General features: G+C 46.8%; 10 protein-coding genes across 10 annotated transcripts; 5 read left to right on the top strand and 5 right to left on the bottom strand.

The window, feature by feature from the left end:
- Positions 1-1,347: 1,347 nt before the first annotated feature.
- On the top strand, positions 1,348-3,019 carry SPPG_03652 (uncharacterized protein). The gene is made up of 8 exons (XM_016751913.1): positions 1,348-1,534; positions 1,604-1,705; positions 1,776-1,781; positions 1,850-2,009; positions 2,077-2,126; positions 2,189-2,239; positions 2,308-2,364; positions 2,426-3,019. The coding sequence occupies exons 1-8, from the start codon at positions 1,403-1,405 to the stop codon at positions 2,759-2,761; spliced, it is 894 nt and encodes a 297-aa protein (XP_016609901.1). The 5' UTR covers positions 1,348-1,402; the 3' UTR covers positions 2,762-3,019.
- On the bottom strand, positions 2,566-4,481 carry SPPG_03651 (uncharacterized protein). The gene is made up of 7 exons (XM_016751912.1): positions 4,139-4,481; positions 3,911-4,061; positions 3,710-3,793; positions 3,518-3,651; positions 3,164-3,450; positions 2,971-3,106; positions 2,566-2,901 (listed from the first exon to the last, which is right to left on the bottom strand). The coding sequence occupies exons 1-7, from the start codon at positions 4,262-4,264 to the stop codon at positions 2,866-2,868; spliced, it is 954 nt and encodes a 317-aa protein (XP_016609900.1). The 5' UTR covers positions 4,265-4,481; the 3' UTR covers positions 2,566-2,865.
- Positions 4,408-5,189, top strand: SPPG_03650 (uncharacterized protein). Its single transcript, XM_016751911.1, has 4 exons — positions 4,408-4,602; positions 4,675-4,774; positions 4,851-4,901; positions 4,972-5,189. The coding sequence occupies exons 1-4, from the start codon at positions 4,600-4,602 to the stop codon at positions 5,049-5,051; spliced, it is 234 nt and encodes a 77-aa protein (XP_016609899.1). The 5' UTR covers positions 4,408-4,599; the 3' UTR covers positions 5,052-5,189.
- On the bottom strand, positions 5,084-6,391 carry SPPG_03649 (uncharacterized protein). Its single transcript, XM_016751910.1, has one exon. It carries the CDS (start codon positions 6,232-6,234, stop codon positions 5,233-5,235), a length of 1,002 nt encoding a protein of 333 aa, XP_016609898.1. The 5' UTR covers positions 6,235-6,391; the 3' UTR covers positions 5,084-5,232.
- A 1,507-nt stretch (positions 6,392-7,898) lies between these two features.
- Positions 7,899-9,498, top strand: SPPG_03648 (uncharacterized protein). The gene is made up of 3 exons (XM_016751909.1): positions 7,899-8,548; positions 8,617-9,186; positions 9,249-9,498. The coding sequence occupies exons 1-2, from the start codon at positions 8,186-8,188 to the stop codon at positions 9,157-9,159; spliced, it is 906 nt and encodes a 301-aa protein (XP_016609897.1). The 5' UTR covers positions 7,899-8,185; the 3' UTR covers positions 9,160-9,186; positions 9,249-9,498.
- A 178-nt stretch (positions 9,499-9,676) lies between these two features.
- On the top strand, positions 9,677-11,699 carry SPPG_03647 (uncharacterized protein). The gene is made up of 7 exons (XM_016751908.1): positions 9,677-9,851; positions 9,937-10,515; positions 10,600-10,699; positions 10,761-10,999; positions 11,063-11,130; positions 11,208-11,566; positions 11,633-11,699. The coding sequence occupies exons 2-6, from the start codon at positions 10,166-10,168 to the stop codon at positions 11,423-11,425; spliced, it is 975 nt and encodes a 324-aa protein (XP_016609896.1). The 5' UTR covers positions 9,677-9,851; positions 9,937-10,165; the 3' UTR covers positions 11,426-11,566; positions 11,633-11,699.
- On the bottom strand, positions 11,505-12,913 carry SPPG_03646 (uncharacterized protein). The gene is made up of 2 exons (XM_016751907.1): positions 12,707-12,913; positions 11,505-12,632 (listed from the first exon to the last, which is right to left on the bottom strand). The coding sequence occupies exons 1-2, from the start codon at positions 12,908-12,910 to the stop codon at positions 11,619-11,621; spliced, it is 1,218 nt and encodes a 405-aa protein (XP_016609895.1). The 5' UTR covers positions 12,911-12,913; the 3' UTR covers positions 11,505-11,618.
- Positions 12,914-13,763: 850 nt separating this feature from the next.
- Positions 13,764-16,903, bottom strand: SPPG_03645 (uncharacterized protein). The gene is made up of 15 exons (XM_016751906.1): positions 16,587-16,903; positions 16,470-16,518; positions 16,354-16,408; positions 16,241-16,278; positions 16,105-16,178; positions 15,918-16,035; positions 15,661-15,853; positions 15,439-15,591; positions 15,068-15,358; positions 14,924-15,008; positions 14,677-14,864; positions 14,536-14,608; positions 14,303-14,476; positions 14,122-14,231; positions 13,764-14,061 (listed from the first exon to the last, which is right to left on the bottom strand). The coding sequence occupies exons 1-15, from the start codon at positions 16,714-16,716 to the stop codon at positions 13,921-13,923; spliced, it is 1,872 nt and encodes a 623-aa protein (XP_016609894.1). The 5' UTR covers positions 16,717-16,903; the 3' UTR covers positions 13,764-13,920.
- Positions 16,904-17,014: 111 nt separating this feature from the next.
- On the top strand, positions 17,015-18,597 carry SPPG_03644 (uncharacterized protein). The gene is made up of 3 exons (XM_016751905.1): positions 17,015-17,181; positions 17,277-17,386; positions 17,447-18,597. The coding sequence occupies exons 1-3, from the start codon at positions 17,034-17,036 to the stop codon at positions 18,227-18,229; spliced, it is 1,041 nt and encodes a 346-aa protein (XP_016609893.1). The 5' UTR covers positions 17,015-17,033; the 3' UTR covers positions 18,230-18,597.
- Positions 18,456-20,402, bottom strand: SPPG_03643 (uncharacterized protein). The gene has a single exon (XM_016751904.1). It carries the CDS (start codon positions 20,386-20,388, stop codon positions 18,673-18,675), a length of 1,716 nt encoding a protein of 571 aa, XP_016609892.1. The 5' UTR covers positions 20,389-20,402; the 3' UTR covers positions 18,456-18,672.
- Positions 20,403-20,408: the final 6 nt, after the last annotated feature.

Here is a 20,408-nt window from a genome sequence, read left to right as displayed (position 1 = left end):
GTTTCTATGGCAACGTCCAATGTTGTGAGTCGAATGCCTAATATCGGTTTCTTGGAATAGAACCAATGCATTTTGGTTTGGTTTGGGAATTGGGGACCTTCACCTCGTCATGAACGCGGACCCTCGCTGGTACGAGCAGGCACACCCAAGGTACGGACTTTTAACAGGTCAATGCCGTGAGTGCGGGTTGTGGGCCTCCCTCTTTGTTCGGCATATCGTCCCGAGGAAGCCTTACATCCTTGCCATGCTATTGCGTTTGCAGGGTTCACTCCACGCACTATAAATTGCGCATATGAACTAGTAACATGCAAGTCAACTAACCAATGTAAATTGCTGCTCAGGACACTTCAGCGCTATTGCTAATATTGTTAAACTCAGCTCCATCCAACTCACACAGTCAGGGAGTCATTTAATAGCAAATTTAGAGACTAGAAAATCCAGACACTCAGCATCCAAGATGCATTGTCAACCGGCATGTCAAGGGTCCAAGATGAATTTGTTGCTGGAACGGTCCCTGTAATTGCATTCCTCATTGCATGTCCAGATGGTTCCCTTTGTGCTAGATTCCTGTCATAACTGCTCATCAATTCGCTTCGACTACGGTGCTCTGATGGAGACATAGCCTTTTACGTAGATGTTGTCAAGAATAGTGAAATGTCTGGAAAATGAGAAGAACCTTTGCTGATACCAATGACACCACCCATCTTGTTGGCCGTATGGCGACAATCAGCATTCAACATAGGATACAACTACAAGTTACTTGTAGACGATGAAGAAGCTATCAACGCTATGATGAAGCCGTGGAAAAAGCTGCGAGAGTGATGGCAAGCGACTCACATGGCATTTGTCATCCAATTCACAATGATAATGCATCTAGCCAGTCCTTTCAAGTTATGCAGAACTCATCCCTTAGATTGGTGCATCGCTGGCATGATGGTTTGGACTGCAACAAACATGTTCGTGACTGTCTTTGTATGGAGTTATCAGATATTTCTTGACACTATATTGATCTAAAGATGAGTTTTTCCTGCGAAAAATATCGAGCGATGTATCTTTTGCATCGCTAGAATATGCTCAGAATCCTAGCATTTTCGCTGTCGTTTGTCGTTACGGGTCTCAGGTCCTCGTCGTTATTAAGCGCAACTCAGCTGCAAGGAAACAAACTTTTCCAGCATCTCTTCAATTGCTTTTATCTAGTTATATACTTTTACTATCCCAGGAATGTTTGAAATTTTACAGTTAAAGTTACAGTAGTCTGGCTACCGGCCCAGAAGCAATTAAACCCTAAAAAGTCAAGTCACGTTTCTGTCACACAAACCTCAAGTCCCACGCCTCCCTTCGTCCTCAGGGCAAGGTGCGCTTGCACTTTCGATCGTGATTTGCCAACATCACTACCAACACCATGACCGACCAAGCACCAACGAACTCGTCTAGCGATGGTGGGCAGGGTAGTTCAGACCAATCAGGGGCAGCGGGAGGACCGAGTACAGCAACGTCACAGCAAATACAAGAAATGATGCAGTCATTCTGGCAGGTAACCTGAGCAAACAACCCGAAGCGGTGCGAACCTGAACTAGATGGTCTGACTCTTTGTCTTTTGTAGCAACAAATTGCGGATATTGAACACGGCCCGTTGGATTTCAAGTTCCACCAACTCCCTTTAGCTAGAGTAAAGAAGGTCATGAAGGCGGATGAAGATGCAAAGGTGATGCCTAGTGAAGACTCGGATATTCTTTCTTCGCTTCCAGTGTTACTCACACCATTTGCGTCTCTAGACTATGGTAAGCTCTTGAAACGCCAATCTATTGCGGTCTTTCCTTAAATCCACATTGACATATGGACGTGGCAGATGATTAGTGCGGAAGCCCCAATGATATTTTCTAAAGCATGCGAGATATTCATACTTGAACTCACGATGCGGTCATGGATTCATACGGAGGAACACAAACGACGAACATTACAAAAAAGCGATGTGGCAACGGCAATCAGCAAGGCGGATATGTATGATTGTAAGAATATGATCATTTGTAGATGATTTCCAGGTGTAACCTCATGCTAATTTCGGACGTAAATCAGTTCTGATCGACATAGTACCACGCGATGAGATCAATAAGCCTGTCATGAAGGTATGCACTTCTATTAGTTGCGACAGACCCCAATCGTCCGCTCAACCGCAGAGTTTTACCAGGATCTTCCGGCCACGTATGCATATTATCAGAATCCCACACAATACCTTGCGGTAATATCAATTGTGTTCCACTGAAGACTTTTCTGAAAGGAGCTGAACATTTTGTTTGTACATTTTAGAGTCTTCCTCCAGAACAGCAGCAAGCGTTGCTCGCATATCAGCTCGCGAATCCACAGGTAGGGGTTTTTCTGCAAGGCTGCTCGACATGAACAAATCAAGCTCACGAATGAGAAACAGGGTAATCAGGTGGGCCTGCAGATGATCCGACAACAACAAGGCGGAGATGAGGAGTCTTCACAAGCCCAAGCCCACCACGAAGAGGATGTCCAGCATGCGCAACATCAAAGCCAATCATCACAAGAACAGCAACAGCAACATCACGCACAAACAGAGGCTTCGACCGCAGAACATCAATATTATCTTCAACAGCTGCAAAACCAAATGCAAGCCTTGCAACAAGCACACCAAGCTCAGCAGGCCCAACAGGCTCAACAATCGCATAGTGACCACCAACAGCAACAGCAAAATCAAGCGTCACAGCAACAACAACATCAGATCCAGCCCCAGGGGTAAAAAGTCAATCATAAAAAATGATTTGATAAAGAATGGTTACTTCACATTGTACAAATGCCGAGTCGAAGGGTTTCCTGTAGTACGGAAGAATGCGTATATGGTGTTCATGCTGATTCAAGTGCAGTCGTTGTTCGGGTGACCTTGTGTGTGTTGGGCGTTTGCACTGTAGCGTCTCCGTATAATTTAATATTTTGATTATCCTTGCTTACCTTTGGGATTGGTGGAGGCATATGGGCCAATAAACGGTTTGGTTTCCCTGCTGACAACACAGTATCAAGTGTTGCGATCCATCCCAGTTTCTGTTGACCACTTCCGGGCGGAGTACATATCCATGGGCAATATGACCTACCACCAAAGCATATCGTCAGTTTCGCTCAATATGTGCTGGATGGTGATCAATACCTATGTTCCCACAAAACGTCGAAGTGCGACGGCAATTCCACGCTGATATCCTGTGCCACCTTTATTCGCTTTCGGCGATCGGCAGAGTCCGCATCGGTTAAAGTCACAATATGATCATAGTTCCACAATCCCACTATTCTCGCGCACAGTCGACATTGAAGGAAATCGGTAGCTTGCTCGTTAGGAAATTCCCACCCAAACAATGCCAATAGAATGCAGCTCCTCGTTAGCTCCTCTGACTCGTCGCCATCGACGTGCAAGTTCTGATGTAAAAGATCGACATTGACCTTTTGAAAACGAAAACGAAGGATCAGCTTCCACATGACTGCCGATATCTGCTATGGGACAACTCACAGATCTACCAGCTTGTGATTCATTAAAAACGATTTTGGGTATTGACGGTGGATGTTGTGACAACGCCTTGTACCGATTGCGGAATGCTTGGATGGTATGCGCTGGAGAGCTCAACGGCAATCGATATGCTGTGTCTGGGTGCAAGGGCCATCAGATGTCGCATACCGCCCATGCGACGATCAAATGACATACCATCCAAGTGATGGATTGCCCAAGGGCAGGACTCTCCATGGGCGGTTAACAGATTATCTCGGTATTCTTTCGACTTTGCCAACACTACGGATGCGAATCTTTGTTCATTATTTTGCAATAGCAGTATACCCCAGGGATGTGGGTTGTACCGACATCGGCACACCCATGGCAGGGTATGCATGGGAATATCTTTGCACGAACCTTCCTCTGGAGACGCCTCTGCCGGGATCTCGCACACAAGCGTGTTCTCGCACGTTGGGCAGTATAATGTCTCTAATCCTCTGTTAATCCATCCGTAACGGGCGCAGACAGGTGCAGAAAGATCATCTGACTTTGCGAACCAAGTAGTTTCGTAAAGAAGAGTTAAGCACTTTTACATATAACTGAACAACGAGCCAGGGGCCAAAAATGCAAAACAAAGTAGGATATTTTAAAGGTTTTTAGTCGCTCAAATAATTTATCGTCCTTGAGTTTGACAGTAGCATCGGCACCGGACACGGTAGTCTCGAAAGCGGCTAGTGTCTCATCCAGTTGTCGTTTTGAGATGGTCGCCATGGGACTGATCTATACTTTAACCGGTGATATCAAGGAAGATCGCTACGCTTGCGACGCTGCGGTCTACAGGTGTCTGATAGAACGAACTAGGAAAGGATCTCAAAAAGGAATGTAGCTTTGGAGAAAGTGCAGAAATCTGCAAGGTGAGCAACAGGACGGAATTCGCTGAAGAGTTTAGTAGACGACGACGACGCGACACGTGATGCTGAAGATGCAAGCAACTTCCCAAACCTCAACTGTCTTGTAAGCATGGAACGAGTTCCTGCGCTAAACTCCTACCTGTCCACGGGGCAGCAGTACGTTGTACCGCAGACGACTCAGATCCCGTCTGTAGTATGGTAAGCCTCCCATCCACCCGCAGCGTTAAGTGACCTCTACCTGAAAGCTTTCGCTAACTGTCTCTCGCGCAGTCCGACGGGCATTATCAAGTGCATGTACACGGAAATGTCGCCATCCTTGAGTTGAGTCGAGAGGACTTTTCTTGGGCTACCGAAGTGCTCCCGGACGACGGTTAGTATTGTTTCTTTCTGTTTTTATCAGGGTCGTTGGTCATACTTTGGCAACCTGACATGCCAGTATGCGTCAGATTTGGAGATACCCCCTGAACATATACCCTCCATCGACGAGTTTGAGACAGGTAGGGTGATGAATCTGGGCATTTTTTTCGTCGTTCTCGAGTCCTGTATAAATAATCGCCCACTATCAAGTTCCCAATGAAACAGAAAAGTGGACGGACGTGGATTTTGAAGAGTTTAAAAAAGAGATTGTCAGGGCGGGACCGCCTTGATCGCCCTTCAGTGGGGTGTGTGGACATGCAGGACGGTTAAGTAGATGGTAACGTTATGATAATGGATGAACTCTGCAGCTCAGCATCAACAAACGTGTACACGAATATAATACGTATTCCATGATGAACATCCTTGCACCGCAATCTACACATGTCTACGAATCAATCCTCCCAACCATGGCTAGCCAACCGCCGCCATGGGAAAGGCAGCAAAATATGCCCCACTCAAGGTCATAGGACCTTGAGCACCAGAAGAATCCTCTCCAGCCGGATATAGACCAATCAGCCAACCCAAATGACTCTTGAACTCTTCAAAAGCTTCTCCGAAACCGTATGCGCCTTTCACCTCTGCAGAGTGCTGATGCAAGTTTCTGGCCCATTCCCCAACCGCAGCTGCTCCGTATACTTTTCCTTCCTTTACAAATTTTCCAACTTCGGTGACCGCTGCTCTCCATCCGTTGCCCAGTCTTGCGTAGAGTTGCCCTTTCGTTTCTTCGTTGTGAATATCATTTTGCCAAACAGGAAGACGGTGCGTCAATGCAGTGGCAAGATGCAAGTATCCAAATGCTGTTGCAGGATAATCGTGGTGCATTGATGATGGGTATGAATCGGATCGGACAAAGTGATCGAGGTAGTGCATTATAAGCTGTAAAACTTCCTGGAGTTGCGGCCGGACACGGTTGAAGGCGTAGTCTGACCGTTCTGGGCCAAGCTTAGAATATGGAAAGGCCTCCACAAGCGACTTTTCAGCTTGATTTAGCAGAGCAGCGACAGAAGCGAGCGTTGGGCGGGGGACGAGTTCGGAGACTTCCGATTGGAGAACAGGATGTTTTTGAATTAAAGACGAAATGATTCCGACCAGCTGGTCTTTCGTTAAGCTACTCAGCAAACGTTCAACTGGAAGGGGGATGTTCTGCTGTTGTGGTTCTTTAGGTTGCACTTGCTGTTGCTCGTGCGAGTTGTGCATGGCCTGCAATCTTTGAAAAAGAGTCTGGTCCAACGGTCCGGTCCGAAACCTCTTCGAGGGTGTCAAAGGAGAGAACGGAGACCCCAGTCCTGACATGACCGGAGAGCCTGCATCGTCGTCCCAGGACGGCTTCCGTTTACGACTGCTGCGCAAAGGAGAGTCAGTTGGACGGAAACCGAATGCGTGAGGCGAAGTCGGCGGGCGTTGATGCATCATGTTTGCAATAGAATGCCCAAACGGGTCTTATATAAAACGGGCTAGTAGAGGTTTGTACGTGGGCCTTGCAGTCGAGTACGGGCAAGCTTCGTGGCAAGATTCAGAATTTTTAATTGGCGCAAGGGATGAGAAATGAGCAAGAGAAAATAGGGCGCGGTTGTTGACAGCACACTGAAGGGGCCGTTTCGAGACACGAATCACATTCTGATTTGATTACGCAATGCTGACAAACTCTCCCGTCCGACGGACTTTTTCCTTTGGCTTTTCCTTGTTATTTGGCCGTTGGATATTCTACGGCAATTTGATGCAGCATTACTCTACCCATTCATACCCAGTACAGGGCCTATAAATCCATTCAATATATGCACAATTATTGTTATATCCCGCCTGCTTCTGCTCTAGGTCAAACTGCTCCGCTCTCTCATGTCACACCTATCGCTCCCTTTAAAGGTATATCTAGATCCCTATTCCTAAATGACGGGGTTGAGGCGCGAAGGCGCTAGTACATTGGTGGTTTTGCAGAATCCTGAGTGGGGTCGTTTATTCTTTTAATAATGATGATCGTGACGCCGGCCTCTTCTGCTAGTGTAATACAAAGATGCCAATCAATAGGACTAATAGGCTCATACGTCCCCTGAATATCGCACACCTCATAGCCGCTGGTCCATCTTTTTAGCAACATCAGCCTTCAGGTTGCCGAACATCGTGACACACTGGCATTTCTCCATTCCTCCCCAGCGCCAATCTATCAGGACAGCATAGCCCGGGCTTTCCGAGGACTAGGGCTAGGGACTTCAAAAAGTGGTCACGGGCACCGATGCTCGCGTCGCTTTTTGGGTCAGTTGCGCAGGTAAACTGTTTTTCAGTTCCAATGATATGTTTAACATTTAAGTTCAGGGAAGAGGCCCCTTTACGGCCGGTTTCCTGGGATCTGGCAAACGAGGCTTGTTATCGTTATTCACAGTGCTGATTGAGATATATACAAGTATTTCATATAGCCTTGTGGTCGGTATCATGATATCTGAATTGTAAAGGTTTTCCCTCAAAGAATCTATTGCTCGTTTGCGTCTATTATTAAGAGGTACTCCATTAATAATGGTAAACTGGATACTAACCACGTTATCAATATATTTCATGGTGTTGCCTAAATCTTGTGTCAATTTAACATCTCATTAGGATGATGTTACTGATCAACATGTGAGTTATCTTCTTAACCTTTGTATTTAATGAAAGGTGTAATCCTTGCATATGCATCGAGAAAAAGTCCTGAATATGTCTACAGTATGGCGTGATTCTGCAAGAAAACCCGCCATGAGATCCGTGCAGCTTGTCTCTCGCATTTGTAAATACTTTAGTATTCAGAATAGCGACGTTGTGTGTCCCAAAAGAGCTCATCGATCTTCTAAAGACATTGTCGGCTTTTCGAGTTCGCGTTTTTGGAAATCGACGGCGGATATGCCTGCGCAGGTTTACAAAAGATTTCTTTTTGTGTCATTCCTCACAAGATTGTAACAAGCCAGACTCGTTGCAAACTCCGAGTTTATTTCCCGGTTGTGCTATTGATGACGTATACCCCCAGGGCGACCCTTCATCAGAAATAAACTCCACTGGGAGACAGAATGCAGTGCACTGTGATTTGAATAGTTGCCGGAGTTTGCCAGCCACTTCAGGCACCCCCGTTCGTGCCTCTTGCTATGGTGATATACTACCAGATTATTGCTTGAGCAACCCAAACTGGAAAATAGAGTTCCTCGTATATCAGTATATCAGTATTTGGCCATTCGAAATACTCGGGTCCACGTCGCAAAGAAGATTTCGCTATTTTTGCATGTCAACTACCCGTGATCGATGCTGACGACAGCGTTCAGCGGTTCTTGAAGAGGTTCTGAGTACGTGCCCCGTCGTCTCTTCCGGGGATCCTGCAGGTTGCCATTCAGGCCGACCTCGGATCATGAGCTTATCGCCCACGGATCCGCTCCCTCCACCATACGACACTGCACTCTTGGTACTCGCCATTATAGCGGTCGTTGTTCAAGCATGCAATTGCATATACACGTGTTGGCGGCTTTGTTGTCAAATCACAGTGTTTACTTTGGGTCTTGCGATCGAACAAGTTCTTATCCTCATGTTCACCATTATGAACATCTGCCGTGCCTTCCGCCTATCCGATATCCGGTATCAACAAATACTCAATATCATCACGGATGGGTTTTTTTTGGTGGGCATTTTGATACATGTTCTTCTGCTACTGTTTCGCTTCAGATTAGTGAATCAGGGATGGTATAGCAATTTCTGGGACATGTTGATGATCGGGGTAAGTTATCGTTTTTGCCAAATGTCCTTTGATTGAACTAAAATGAATAGTGCATCCCCCTTGTCTAGTTAACCTTGGTTGTCTTCACGGGGACATTCGCCACAGTAGTGACATGCGAGATCTACCAACGTACTCTGCCAATCGATTCAGCGGATCCCTATCCTCTCAGTTCGGCCATCAGCATTGCAAACGCAGTGTTTGCCTTGTATGTTCTCCTTGCCGACACCATTCTCTCTTCTTTAACGTATATACGCTTGCGGAAATTGAAAAGCGGGACCCGCTCGGAACATTTCGATGACAACAACCGCCTGCACATTCGAACGATTTCCGCCATGGTCGGCCTCGTGCTAATGAGTTGGACAGCGATGATAGTCTATATTTTCAATACAGCTAGTGGAGTAGCGGAAACTCCTCTGAGCAGGGTATTGATTCAAGCGAGCTACACCACCATTTCGTTCCATATGACGTTTGCTTGTGTATTTCTGATCTCGATCAAGCGGCTGTTAAAGGGATACGGGATTTCCGTATCGAGAAGTGCAAACGATCCATACAATACGACAAGTGTCGTTCCGGAACAACCGGAGGACTTGGAGGAGCAGGTTGCTCCTTGAAGCAACGAGTTACCATCCGTAAATAAGGTATATGCAAGGCAATGTGCATCATTTCATCAGAACTCTATCTAAACCAACGAGATACATAGGTTGGTGCTGTCCAGCAGGGGAAACCGTCTGTTGCCAGCGATTTTCTCCATTACCGTTTTCAACTGTATCCTTATCAATACGAATCAAAGATCGCCCTTGTTAACCGTGTCCGGTTACTGCCGCGGGACGTTTGAATACAAACGGTAGGAGTCTTTAATAAAATCTCCAAACTATAAAACCATGTATATAGGGGACGCAACTTTAGGGACCTTTATAATGTTAAACACATGAACCCAAGAGTTTTCCGTTAAACTTGGCCATTGCTCTAGGATGGACAGCGTTTAGAATCCATCATCGTTTTGCAATGCCTTTTGGCAATGCGTTGGGATGCAACGAGCGGCTGAAATGCTGAACTGTGCCACGGGTTGCCATAACAATTTTTACACGTCATCCAGCGCGCTCTGATCGGAGTCCCCGGCTGAGGGGAGTTTTTCACAGGCCGACGAGCTTCCTTCCTTCCTTCACGTTTTCCTTGCGTGTTTTTTTTTTTATTTTTGGAGGGCGCGCGCTTAAAACTTTGAAAGGAAGAAACGACACCGGAAAAGGAAGAACGTTGAACCCGGGACTGGAAGAGCGGAGTGAAAAACAGTTTTGAAGAAAGGGTGAGATCAGCGTTTTGACTCGATTCCCATTTGGGTTTGCATCCTCCTCCGAAAACCTCATACAATTTCGCTTTCTATTTTAAAGAGCCCTTCAGTATTACTGCAATCCGTCAACCTTCTATTCTACATTTCCTACTGGGCATTATTGAAATACCCTCTCGTGAGATAGCTTACACCTGCATCGCCCCTTTGTGGATGGTACATCAGGAAGCGCAGTGGCAGCTCGTCCTATCTCTATACTATATACACTGCCATTCTGCCCTCAGCTTCAAAGCTGCAGCGCACAACGCGTTCGACACTATCGGTAACCCGCAATGGCCGGTGTCAAGCTTGCAAGACGAGCATCATACACCGCCTTAAAGGACTCTGCCATCGACGTTTCCGCACCATCCCTTTTTGACACCCGTCCGGCATCTGCACCATCTCCTTTTCCCCAAGCTTTGAAAGAGAACGAAATGCTACTTCCTGGTCCCGCTGATATCCGTAACAATCGAAGAAGGGCTGGCAAGCGATCGCTCCTCACTGTCCGATTGAGCATGCTCGCTGGTGTCCTCTTTGGCTGGGCATTTGTCATTTGGCGTCTTGCCGTTAATCTGCCAGCCACAGAGGATGACATACATATTCCAAGGAGCCTCGACGATCTAAAGAGTCAATCAGTTCTATTGTACGTATCAGCCGAGCTTTATCAGCTGTCACTCGTTCGGATCGCTAATATTGGTCAATTTCTTTGGTGTTTTGCTCTTTGCAGACAATCATATTCTGCAGCGCACTTTATGCCTGTATTCATTTTGTTCACTACCGTATTCGTGTTTAAGCAAACGTTTGCGGTCCCCGGGTCGGCCTTGATGGTAAGTTGATGCACTATCAACCTTGCATTTCGTTAGAAATGTACTGAATCCGCACGGAAAGAATATTCTCGGTGGCGTCTTGTATGGTTTTTGGGCCTTCCCTCTCGTATCGTTCCTTACAGCAGTAGGGTCGACATTTTCGTATTTGCTTTCTCAATATCTCCTGGGAGAGTTGATCGTGGAACGGTTCGCCCGGTCGAATCTCAACTACCTAAAGCGAAGGGTAGAAACAAACCGGGAGAAAGGAAATCTATTCTATTATCTGTTATTTTTGCGCCTCTTTCCCTTTTCTCCAAATTGGTTCGTGATCATCTTTATTGAGCAGAAGGCGTATAGCAATGTGACTTATGATTTTCATGACAGGTTTCTTAATATGGCGAGTCCATTTGTTGGCGTACCGATTCTGCCATTCTTCCTTTCCATATTCTTTGGTATGTATTTGGAAAGATACTCTCGCATGCAACGAGTTTGTCGACTGCCCGCTAACTGCATTTCCATGTGCAAATAGGCCTGATACCGTATAATTATATTTGTGTTCAAGCCGCCGCTACTTTAAGCCAGCTCAATTCTTTTGCCGACATCCTAAGTATTGATGTCGTCCTGAAGTTGCTGAGCATATCGGCGTTGGCCCTGATACCCGCTGTGTATGGACAAAAGATTGCAGCATGGACACGTGGACGAGGAACTGGAGACGATGGGGAGGAAGTTAAATTGCAGCAAGCCTGAGAGGCGGTTTGTTGCTTATTGTATAAAGCCGCTAGCATCATCCTTTTGATGGCGCGGACATGGAACATAGACGGATTTGACGAGTGCAAATATATAGACATACTTTTATCGTTTACGAAATATAATTCAATTCAACCTAGCGTATGTACATGAAGCTAAACTAAATGTGGTTATGTGGACATTTAGGCTAATTCTAAAAGTCGTCAGTTTTCAGGAATCCATAGGGGTTAATCGGACCGCTATTAATTGAAAGGATGCTGATGGGATTTTTCAGTTTCTGAACCAATTCCTCGTTGGAGGTAATGGTGCATGTTTCCTCATGGGAGACCAACTCGAATGGCCTCAATACTTTCCACATCCACCCCAGGTCTTCGTAAAAAACTCGTTTCTGTGGTGCCAACCAATCGTACAAATCAGCATCGCGGATTGCATCCATGGCAGCTTCTGGCATCAGAATGGCCGGGAAGGTGACTTTTAGCTGCATGGAATCAACAATGATGCTCTCATCAAATATGGTATTGACACCAGCCAAGAGCAGCGCGCCAAATATTCCAACAAACTGCTCTCGTGGTACAGTCGATACAGTACCCCCTTCAACACGACCCACAAAGAACTCCCGTACGGTTGAAACCACGGGGGTTTCCGCTTTCCCCGACGTCAGAAGTTGTTGCACCGCAAGTGTTGAGATGTCCAGGAACATGTATGCCTGTACAACCTTTCCGTCTACACTTGCTTCCAAAACATGTCTGACAAGTTTCCGCCGGGTGTCCTGTGGATCTGCGCTCACCCACTCCCTCCAGTACGCTTCAGATCGAACAAAGCTGCCAACGGGGGCAAATTTTTCATGTAGCAGTCGCATCAAACTAACATCTGCTCGGCGCTCGACATTCACGGGTCGCGCATACCGCATCCATTTCTCTACTCCGATCTTCAGTTCACCTATTTCAAAGGACAAGGTACTCATCCGCATCGGGCAGGTACACCATCCAAGCTTGGCATACAGCTTTGCTGCAGATCCAGTGTGGAGGACAGCTACGGATATGCCCCGATCGATCATATACGCCTCTGCTTCTCGCATGAGTCGTGAGGCGATTCCCTTGCCACCGTGAGCTGGAGACGTTCCAACGTCGCCTATCGCGCCGCACGAGAGTTTACCAAAAGGACCGAGGTTTAGCGTGCGACGGTAGACACGAACTGTTCCCACAATCTACGCAGTAGTGAATAACGGCTTTCGACGACAAGTAACTGCTCTGAACATTGATAGTATAGTCCCCGCCATACCTCATCCTTCTTCAACGCATTTCCGGGATGAACCGCGACGCGAATGCCTTCAAGGTCACGGTCGGGATCGTTCAAAAAATGGTCCGCGAAAAGGCCTTTCGGTACACCACCAGGCCGCGACGAAAAGACTGACACCAAATGATTGAGGAAAGCGTCGACCTCATTGTCTTGCAAATGGCGGAATGTGTAAATGTCCTCAGACATTTTATTGTGTGATGTTCACTGCAAGATCTGGAAGGATGGCATGGCGGAGGTGGCGGGGACGTGGCTTACCTCACCCATCTGGCATTCGCTCGATCAACTTCGGTTTCTATTACCAAAATGCTAGTCAAGGAGCGCCATATTCTTATCTTTTGTGTCCAGGTAGAATGCAAGCCTTTCGTGCAGATTCTTGTATACTACAGAAGCAACATTTTGGTGTGTGGGCCCCATGCATGGACGTCGTGTAAGCCTTGACGTGAAATAGGTCTTTTAGAATATAAACAAACCTGCGATGAAACTATGATTACCACTTTGTTTTAGCAATTGCGGACGAAACGAACCAGTAACCTTTTTGAAAACTTAAGATCCGCAGACAAACGCAGATGTGAGTTGTTGTCCCAAGTGGAATACATATGGCAATCATCTACTTTGCACATCCCACTAAATGCGATAGCAAGCTGCAAAAAAAGACCTGTTATATGGATCTGCTGTGATTGATCTTGTTGCCACTACGTTGTTGTCATGGCCAAGGGAAATGTGTGCCCACCTACCACCATCTTCCCGATTAGATTAGCTATCCAGAGTGAGATCTCATAGTCCTTTTTCGACATCACACATGGGCCGTGCTGCCCGAAGTGCACTTGCGTCGTCAAGCATACTCGAGCTGTTTTTAATGCCATTAAACCATGTCGACCACACATATGCTAGATAGAACAACGGGAAAGCAGGCAAAGGGCTTACTTACTACCCCGGCGGAACACAATTGATGATTCACAAGCTTCTCGCAATAGCTGTAATATATCTCAGACCCCCAGCCAACATCAAGCGAGATACCGAAAACAGAACAGACGCCGCTATAACACTTCAGACAACCATTAAATTACAACAAAAAAACAAGATTGTGTATTCGCTGATCGCACCACTTCGTCACGTTTTCAGAAAAACAAAACACAAAAGAGCACTTTGGAATACTCATCGCAAACTAAAGATCTATATAAGCCAACCATTCCACATCACGGTGGAGCATCAGTCGGCGCCGCAATTGTGTACAAATTAGCTACACCAGCCATCACTGTCAACTCTTGAAGCTTGCTGGTAAGTTCAGGTGCTGTCGCGATCGTGGGTACAAGCGCCGGGAAACACGATGGGAAATGCTGGTTTTGAGAAGCGTCATATTAGCTAGTGAGAAGTACTGAAGCCGCAGATAATACTACCTGAGGATCCTTGAAGCTGTTATGTGCATGAAGCAATGCATCACACAAGACATATCGTATCAAGAACTGTCGCAAAAAGTCGTCTTGAAGAAAGCGTTTATATGTATTATCTTTAAAATGAAAGAGGGATATTAGTTTTCACGCGAAATATAAAACAATTAAATCATTCTATGAAATTTACCTAGAGCAGGCTCCTTGTCAAATAAGTCGCCGATAATGGTCTCGACGGTTGAAATTTGAGCTATGCACTTCTCCCAAACATCCTTTGCGATTTCTGTCAAATCCGAGATGAACGCAAATGCTTTTACTGGGGCGTGAAGGAAGAGGGTGAAGAGACTGCCTATTTGCGTATTATCTGCATACATGGGCGTTATTGAGGTGTTACTTTATCGTGCGTTTACTCCAACGTTTTACCTTTGATGGATGCTGGATACTCGGTCGGACTCATAAGAAAGACCAACAGCTGACCAAAGACCTTGGGGAATTCCTAAGATATGGACGAACGTCAGATCAGCTGTGTCACACGGCTGGCTCCCAGAAAGTTTATGAACGCACCTTAAAGGCGATACTATTGGTACTATCAACAATGACGAACATTGGTTTGCGCGTAAATGGAATCAAGTCGTTGGGATGCAGGCAGTGAATAAGGGGAGTTTGTTCAGCTTCTGCCTTCTCTGGAGATTTGCGTGCGTATTTGACATTCACCGCCGTAGCCACCCCGCCAGAATAGCCAGATGACAAAACTTGGACGGAACATTAAGGTCATCCAGAAATGACCAGAACTAGATACTGGATGACTTACCAGAATCGCCCTGGTCGGATTTCACTGCCCGCTTTGATCCGTCGGCAGAAAGATATAGCAGCAACGCTGAATTATCCGAGATGTCCTGGAGAATAGCATTGAGTTGATAGAGTCCATATTGTTACTGAGTTGAACTTGCCAAACCTTGAAGGTGGTTGCAATATAATACATCAACTGGGCAAATGTCGGTCGATATAATAGATACTTGTGGGGATTGGTTCTGCGTGTAGCCGCATTGTCTCCACCAACAGCATTACCACCAGAAACACCCGGAGGCTTCATTGCTTCATCATTATGGGCCTCTTCTTTCTTGTCCCCTGCAGCCGCATCGTCACTAGGACCACCTCTCCTGCCACTGCTTGCCAGCAGTGTCGGTTCACGCTCCAATGACTGTAACAGCCTGTACATATCAAGGGTCAACTCTGAAAATTTGATCTACAGATCCGATTTCAACCACATCGCCATTTCTTGAGTTAGTATTTACCGGGATGCAAGTTCCACTTCTCCATCATTACCTGATTTTGATAATTTCCCACAAGGATCGCTTCTTGCAATCGTAACCGCGTTGATCCGTCCTTGTCGTACTTGGGCGTCCTTTCCACTTGCAACCGGCTTGGCGCAATCAACGCGTTGCCGTCAAGATCAACGGGTGTGGTTTTCTTCTGAGCCTTCAGGGTACAGAATGCCTTATCAACATCAAGCATCCTAGAATACCACCACCATGTTCAACTGGCTACCTCTAAGAATGTCGATATCTCTGACAACACCACATTCCACTCCGAGTCATTTGGATTGAAAGTTTTTGTGTACTCATCAACGAGCGCAGTGAGCTCTTCCATTAGCTTTCGTATCATATCATATCGGTTGAGGAACAAGCACACGACAATGAACCGGGCGTAATATCGCAACTTTTTAATAACCAGCGCAGGACTACAGAAGAGAGAAGATCAGGTTCCCGTCGGCTCATGGAGTTGATACCATAAACGACTCTCACTTATTCGCCTCCAGTACGTCCTTAAAATATTGTCGATTGCGCACGGCCTCATAGAAAACACATGACTCATGTAGGTAATTGGTTTCGCTCGTGCGAAGATAGTAGTGATAGTAAAGCTCTGTAATCAACGTGAGGAGCGTTATTCAACTAATGGAAGAATTGGACTGGAGTATGCCTGCATACTTACGGCCAATCTTCGACGCCACTTCACCAATTTCCCATCTCTTGAGTCCGTAATATTCCTTGTTTTCAAGAATGGATCTATACGATGTTTCAGCCAATGTTGTTACCACATATGCGAAACAGACGATAACGACAGCAACCTGTGCATTTGTTGGAATTTCCATAGCTTTTGGTATACCTAATCAGTAGCGATATACTGATAATCAGCAAGATATATACATCATGTCAAAAGATTGCACAAAATACACAGCACCTCAAAGGTACGCTGAAAGTATGGCTGCCAATTTCGGCCAGTGGGTGGGACATCCCTAAGAAATTGTCGTTCGCATCACAACCATACATATGGGTTTCGCATCTCGGGTTGCATACCTAAGACCGGCAAAGAGCTGTTGCGACTTTTCCACCAAGTACTGGAACTCTACAGGTAGCAACCATAAGCAACAAGCGACGCGGTGCACCGGGTCAGGTTGAGGAAACGAAATTAACCTTGAGCAATGACAACGTTTGGGTCAGCGCTGCCGGGCGAAAACGCTGCATGGTCTGAATTGCTGGTAGCTGCTAGCGGTCCTTGATGCTCCGTCTCGCCGAGATGGCCTCCGTCGATGGCATCTGCCATTGTATTGCGTACACGACCGAAAAATGTTCAAAGTCTGATTTGTACGATGCTTGCGCGTATTAAAAGTAGTAATTATTGTGCGCAGTCTCGCTGAAATTTCTTCTCACACCGCCTGAGAATTCCACTTTGGTTGAGCAGAAGAGTTGAAAAGAAGTCTCCGCTTCCTAGTCTGTGGGATGACAACCCCGGCACTGTAGGTTGCAGAGCGCGCTTCCCCAGCCCCTACGCGCTGGCTTGGTTGTTATGCCAACAAGTCCGGTAACCTCAGCCTAAATGTCCCCAGATGAGCATTCCTCCACATTAATTCATTACTCACGATGACCACAGTTCCATATCCCACACCCAGAAGCATGACGGCTTTGTTGGAGCGGGCCCAGGCAACTTTGGCCAGTGCTCGGTCTGGCCTGCTCAACACGGGAATTAGTCCTTTGGTAGAGTCTAACTCAAGCCGCCAGCAGCCAGAAGGTGACTACAACGGAATTCACGTCTTTCAGGAGACAGACAGGCCTAAAAAGCTCTGTAAGCTATCTAATCTGATGCACTTTTTCACGTCTGAAAAGCGCTGGAAAGTGCAATGGAATCCCTCCGCGATAATATGAACGCGCTACGGTCTGATCTCGTTCGATACCGCTTGCAGCTAATGTCCGACGAGACCACCGTTCTACAGCACGTATGGCACACTTTTTGTATATGAAGACATACGAGATAACAAAGCTCATGTATATGATAGGAAATTTCCCACTTGCAGAAAGATATCACACAAAAGTCAACAGCTATCGCCCAGTATACATCCTTGCTAACGCGTTGGCATTCCACTCTTGTCGACCTCTCCTCATCGACTACCGAGGCGCTCTCCCGTTCGTATCGTGACGAGTCTCTGATACAAAAGTATGCTAGTCGGGCCCCTCCCCGTCGCTTTGTAGATGAGGACTATGCAGAATTGGATGACGTGGACGATAACCCCCACAAGACAGGAGCAGACGGAATTCCTAATTTGTCACCTGTATTAAGCTCCAGAGATAGCGTCGCACCTGAAGTACCGACGGAGTCGCATATGGACTTGGTATTAGACGTTCTACCACCGGTGCAGGCCTCCGCAAAGTTGGATGGAATCTTGGATGATTTAAGTGCAAATAGCGGCCTCGGCGGGGATGTTCTTGCAATGACTAGCCTTAGTGATACCGCGCTACCTGCACAAGGGGAGGGGTTGGCGAGCCAATCCCAAGGGTTTTTTGACATGTTTGGTGATTCCATGGGCTCGCTTGATTCATCTCCAATGGAGCTGGGTGGATTCGGAATGGAGAGTTTGGATGTGGGCGGTTTTGACATGTCTAGTCTATCGTCCAATACCACGACTTTGCCGACGACTGATTCTACCATGGGATTAGGCAGTCAGCTCGTTGATAGTTGGGATACGACTTCCATAACGCAAGAGGAGAAGCTTTCTCAGGTTGATCCAACACCTCCCGCAGAACTTAGTGAAAAGCTGGATTTTGATGAGTTCTTAGTCTAGTGCTATAGAATGTGAGATTACAGTCGCTTCAGGTATTTTGGCATGTTCACTTTAATTGTGTCAATATACCCACTTTTCTTGTATGTATGACATATTCGCTCAGCACGCTTGAGGTGGATACCTCTGTTAGAGCTATGCCATTCCACTACCCCAGTATGATCAGACCGCGTCTGGGAGCTTATTTCAAGCGGCAAAAGGATCGTACTACACACAGGAAAACGGGAGGTCCTAAATAGTTATGGATTGTATAATATTAGCTTGACCTTAACCTCACATTTGGGTGTAGAAGACAACTAAATAGTACGTCAGCAGACATGTAGCCGTGATCCAGGGCTTTTCAAAATTACTCTGATAAATGTACGACGCCGTGCAGTGTTTGTGTAGAATGGTTTACATGAGCATTTTGGGGCAACAGACTTCTCAATTATTAATCGGAATCCAAACTATTTTCCACGCTTCTGCTTCTTATTACGTCCACCACCGCTATCTTCTAGCCCAGTTCCGTACTTATCCGTAAAGACCTTATTCAACTGCTGGAATTCACGGTTCAACTTTGCGTCGTGGTTCTTCTTTTTGCCAGATCCTTCGCCCCCTTTTCGTCCCGACTTCTGTCGGCCGTCACTCGCTTTGATGCCAAATTGGAAGGCGGCCTTTGGTAAATGCACTTGCTTATCCTTGTACTTTTGCCATTCTTCATCGGTATCAAAATCGAAGCGAGTCAACTGTTTTCGCTTGTTTTGTCGTACACCCAAGTCCATCTGATTCAAATCGGCTCCTTCCGCGTCACTTGCAGAGTCGTCGAGATCGGCGAGATCAGCGAGATGGTTTTCTTGCACATCATCCAAAGCGGATGCAGGAAGAAGGTCCGAGTGTTGCCTTTTGTGACCAGTTGTGGATCCTGTGGAAGGTTGCTCCAAGTCGGTTGGCATTTTTGCTCCGCCCGCGGTTTGTAACGATCCAACCATTTTCTTCGCAGCCCCATCCCCTTGTAGTGAGTCCAGCATTCCTGCGCTTTCCTGAAGAATTGTCGACAAGGCGTTACCAGACTCCGGGCCAATCACGTCCAGGTCCATCCCATCACTAGCCTCCTTGTTGTCCTCCATCAGGACAGCAGCACTGTCAAAGTATTCGCCCATTCCAACAACCCTATCGGCAGGTCTACGCCCTCGGTCCTCCACTTGAAAAGTGTACTCCCGCCCTGCGTCTGCAAAGATGTCCTCTTCCTCAGTCTGGGCCTGTTTAGCGGTTCCAGGTTCCTCTACCTTTTCAATTTGCGCTTGCCCTTTCTCCTTGTCCTTTCGTTTCACTCGCCGCTTTCCGCTGGGATTAGCACCAGCCGTGCCACTCCCTTCTCTCAAGTACGCCACGACGGAGGCGACCTTTTCGATCACCAGATCGCTACCGGAAATGGTAAAATTTCGGTCGTAGCCCTTTACATCGGCCCTGCTTCGCATTACCGATGTGGGAATATCCCTCGTTCCTATGTAATCTCCCGTTTCGTCAATTGTTCCCAGTTCCCAAGCAAAGGCCAGCCTTCCCGGTATAAAGAGTTCATTGCGAAGCGGCGGTTGCACCTTTGCCTTTTTGACCGCCAATTCGTAAATGTTTGCCGCAAACGTAGAGTTGAACTTTGAACCACCGTCCCCGTGGATTTGCTCAACATACTGTATTGCCTCCTCTTCCTTTTTCTCTTCAGCATCTTTCTGTTGCAACTCTCGTTGGACTTTTTCCAACAGCGCATAATCAAGACCCTTCACTAGATGAGTATGCTTGGCATCACCGCCAAGATATTTGCTCTGCTCAATGGAAAGACTTGTATCGGTTTCGGTCCGGTCAGCGTTTTGGGATTGTTCACTGGCTTTCAAGACTGCCAGCATTTGCTCCGTTTCCTCATAGTCTGGATTTGCTCCTTCTCTTCGCTCTCGTGCTCGGTCTCGATACCCTGGCCCATTGTCAGACTGGGAGGCGCCTTCTTTGCTCGGAGGTTTCCAGAGCTTCTTTTTGGACTTCACTGGTGCCGGTTGGGCGAACCCATCGGCATCCTTGGTGGCCCTGGGGGTCTGTCGAGGTGTTTGCGCTGCCCGCGGTGTTTGCTGGAGCACAGAGCGTGGAGTCGCCAACAGTTTTCGAAAGTCATCTTGTCCCAATCCTTTGGACATTTGGGTATCTGACTTCAACA

The sequence above is a fragment of the Spizellomyces punctatus genome, assembly GCF_000182565.1.
Source record: "Spizellomyces punctatus DAOM BR117 chromosome Unknown supercont1.5, whole genome shotgun sequence".
Taxonomy (NCBI): domain Eukaryota; kingdom Fungi; phylum Chytridiomycota; class Chytridiomycetes; order Spizellomycetales; family Spizellomycetaceae; genus Spizellomyces; species Spizellomyces punctatus.
This window is presented reverse-complemented; position numbering and strand designations above follow the sequence as displayed.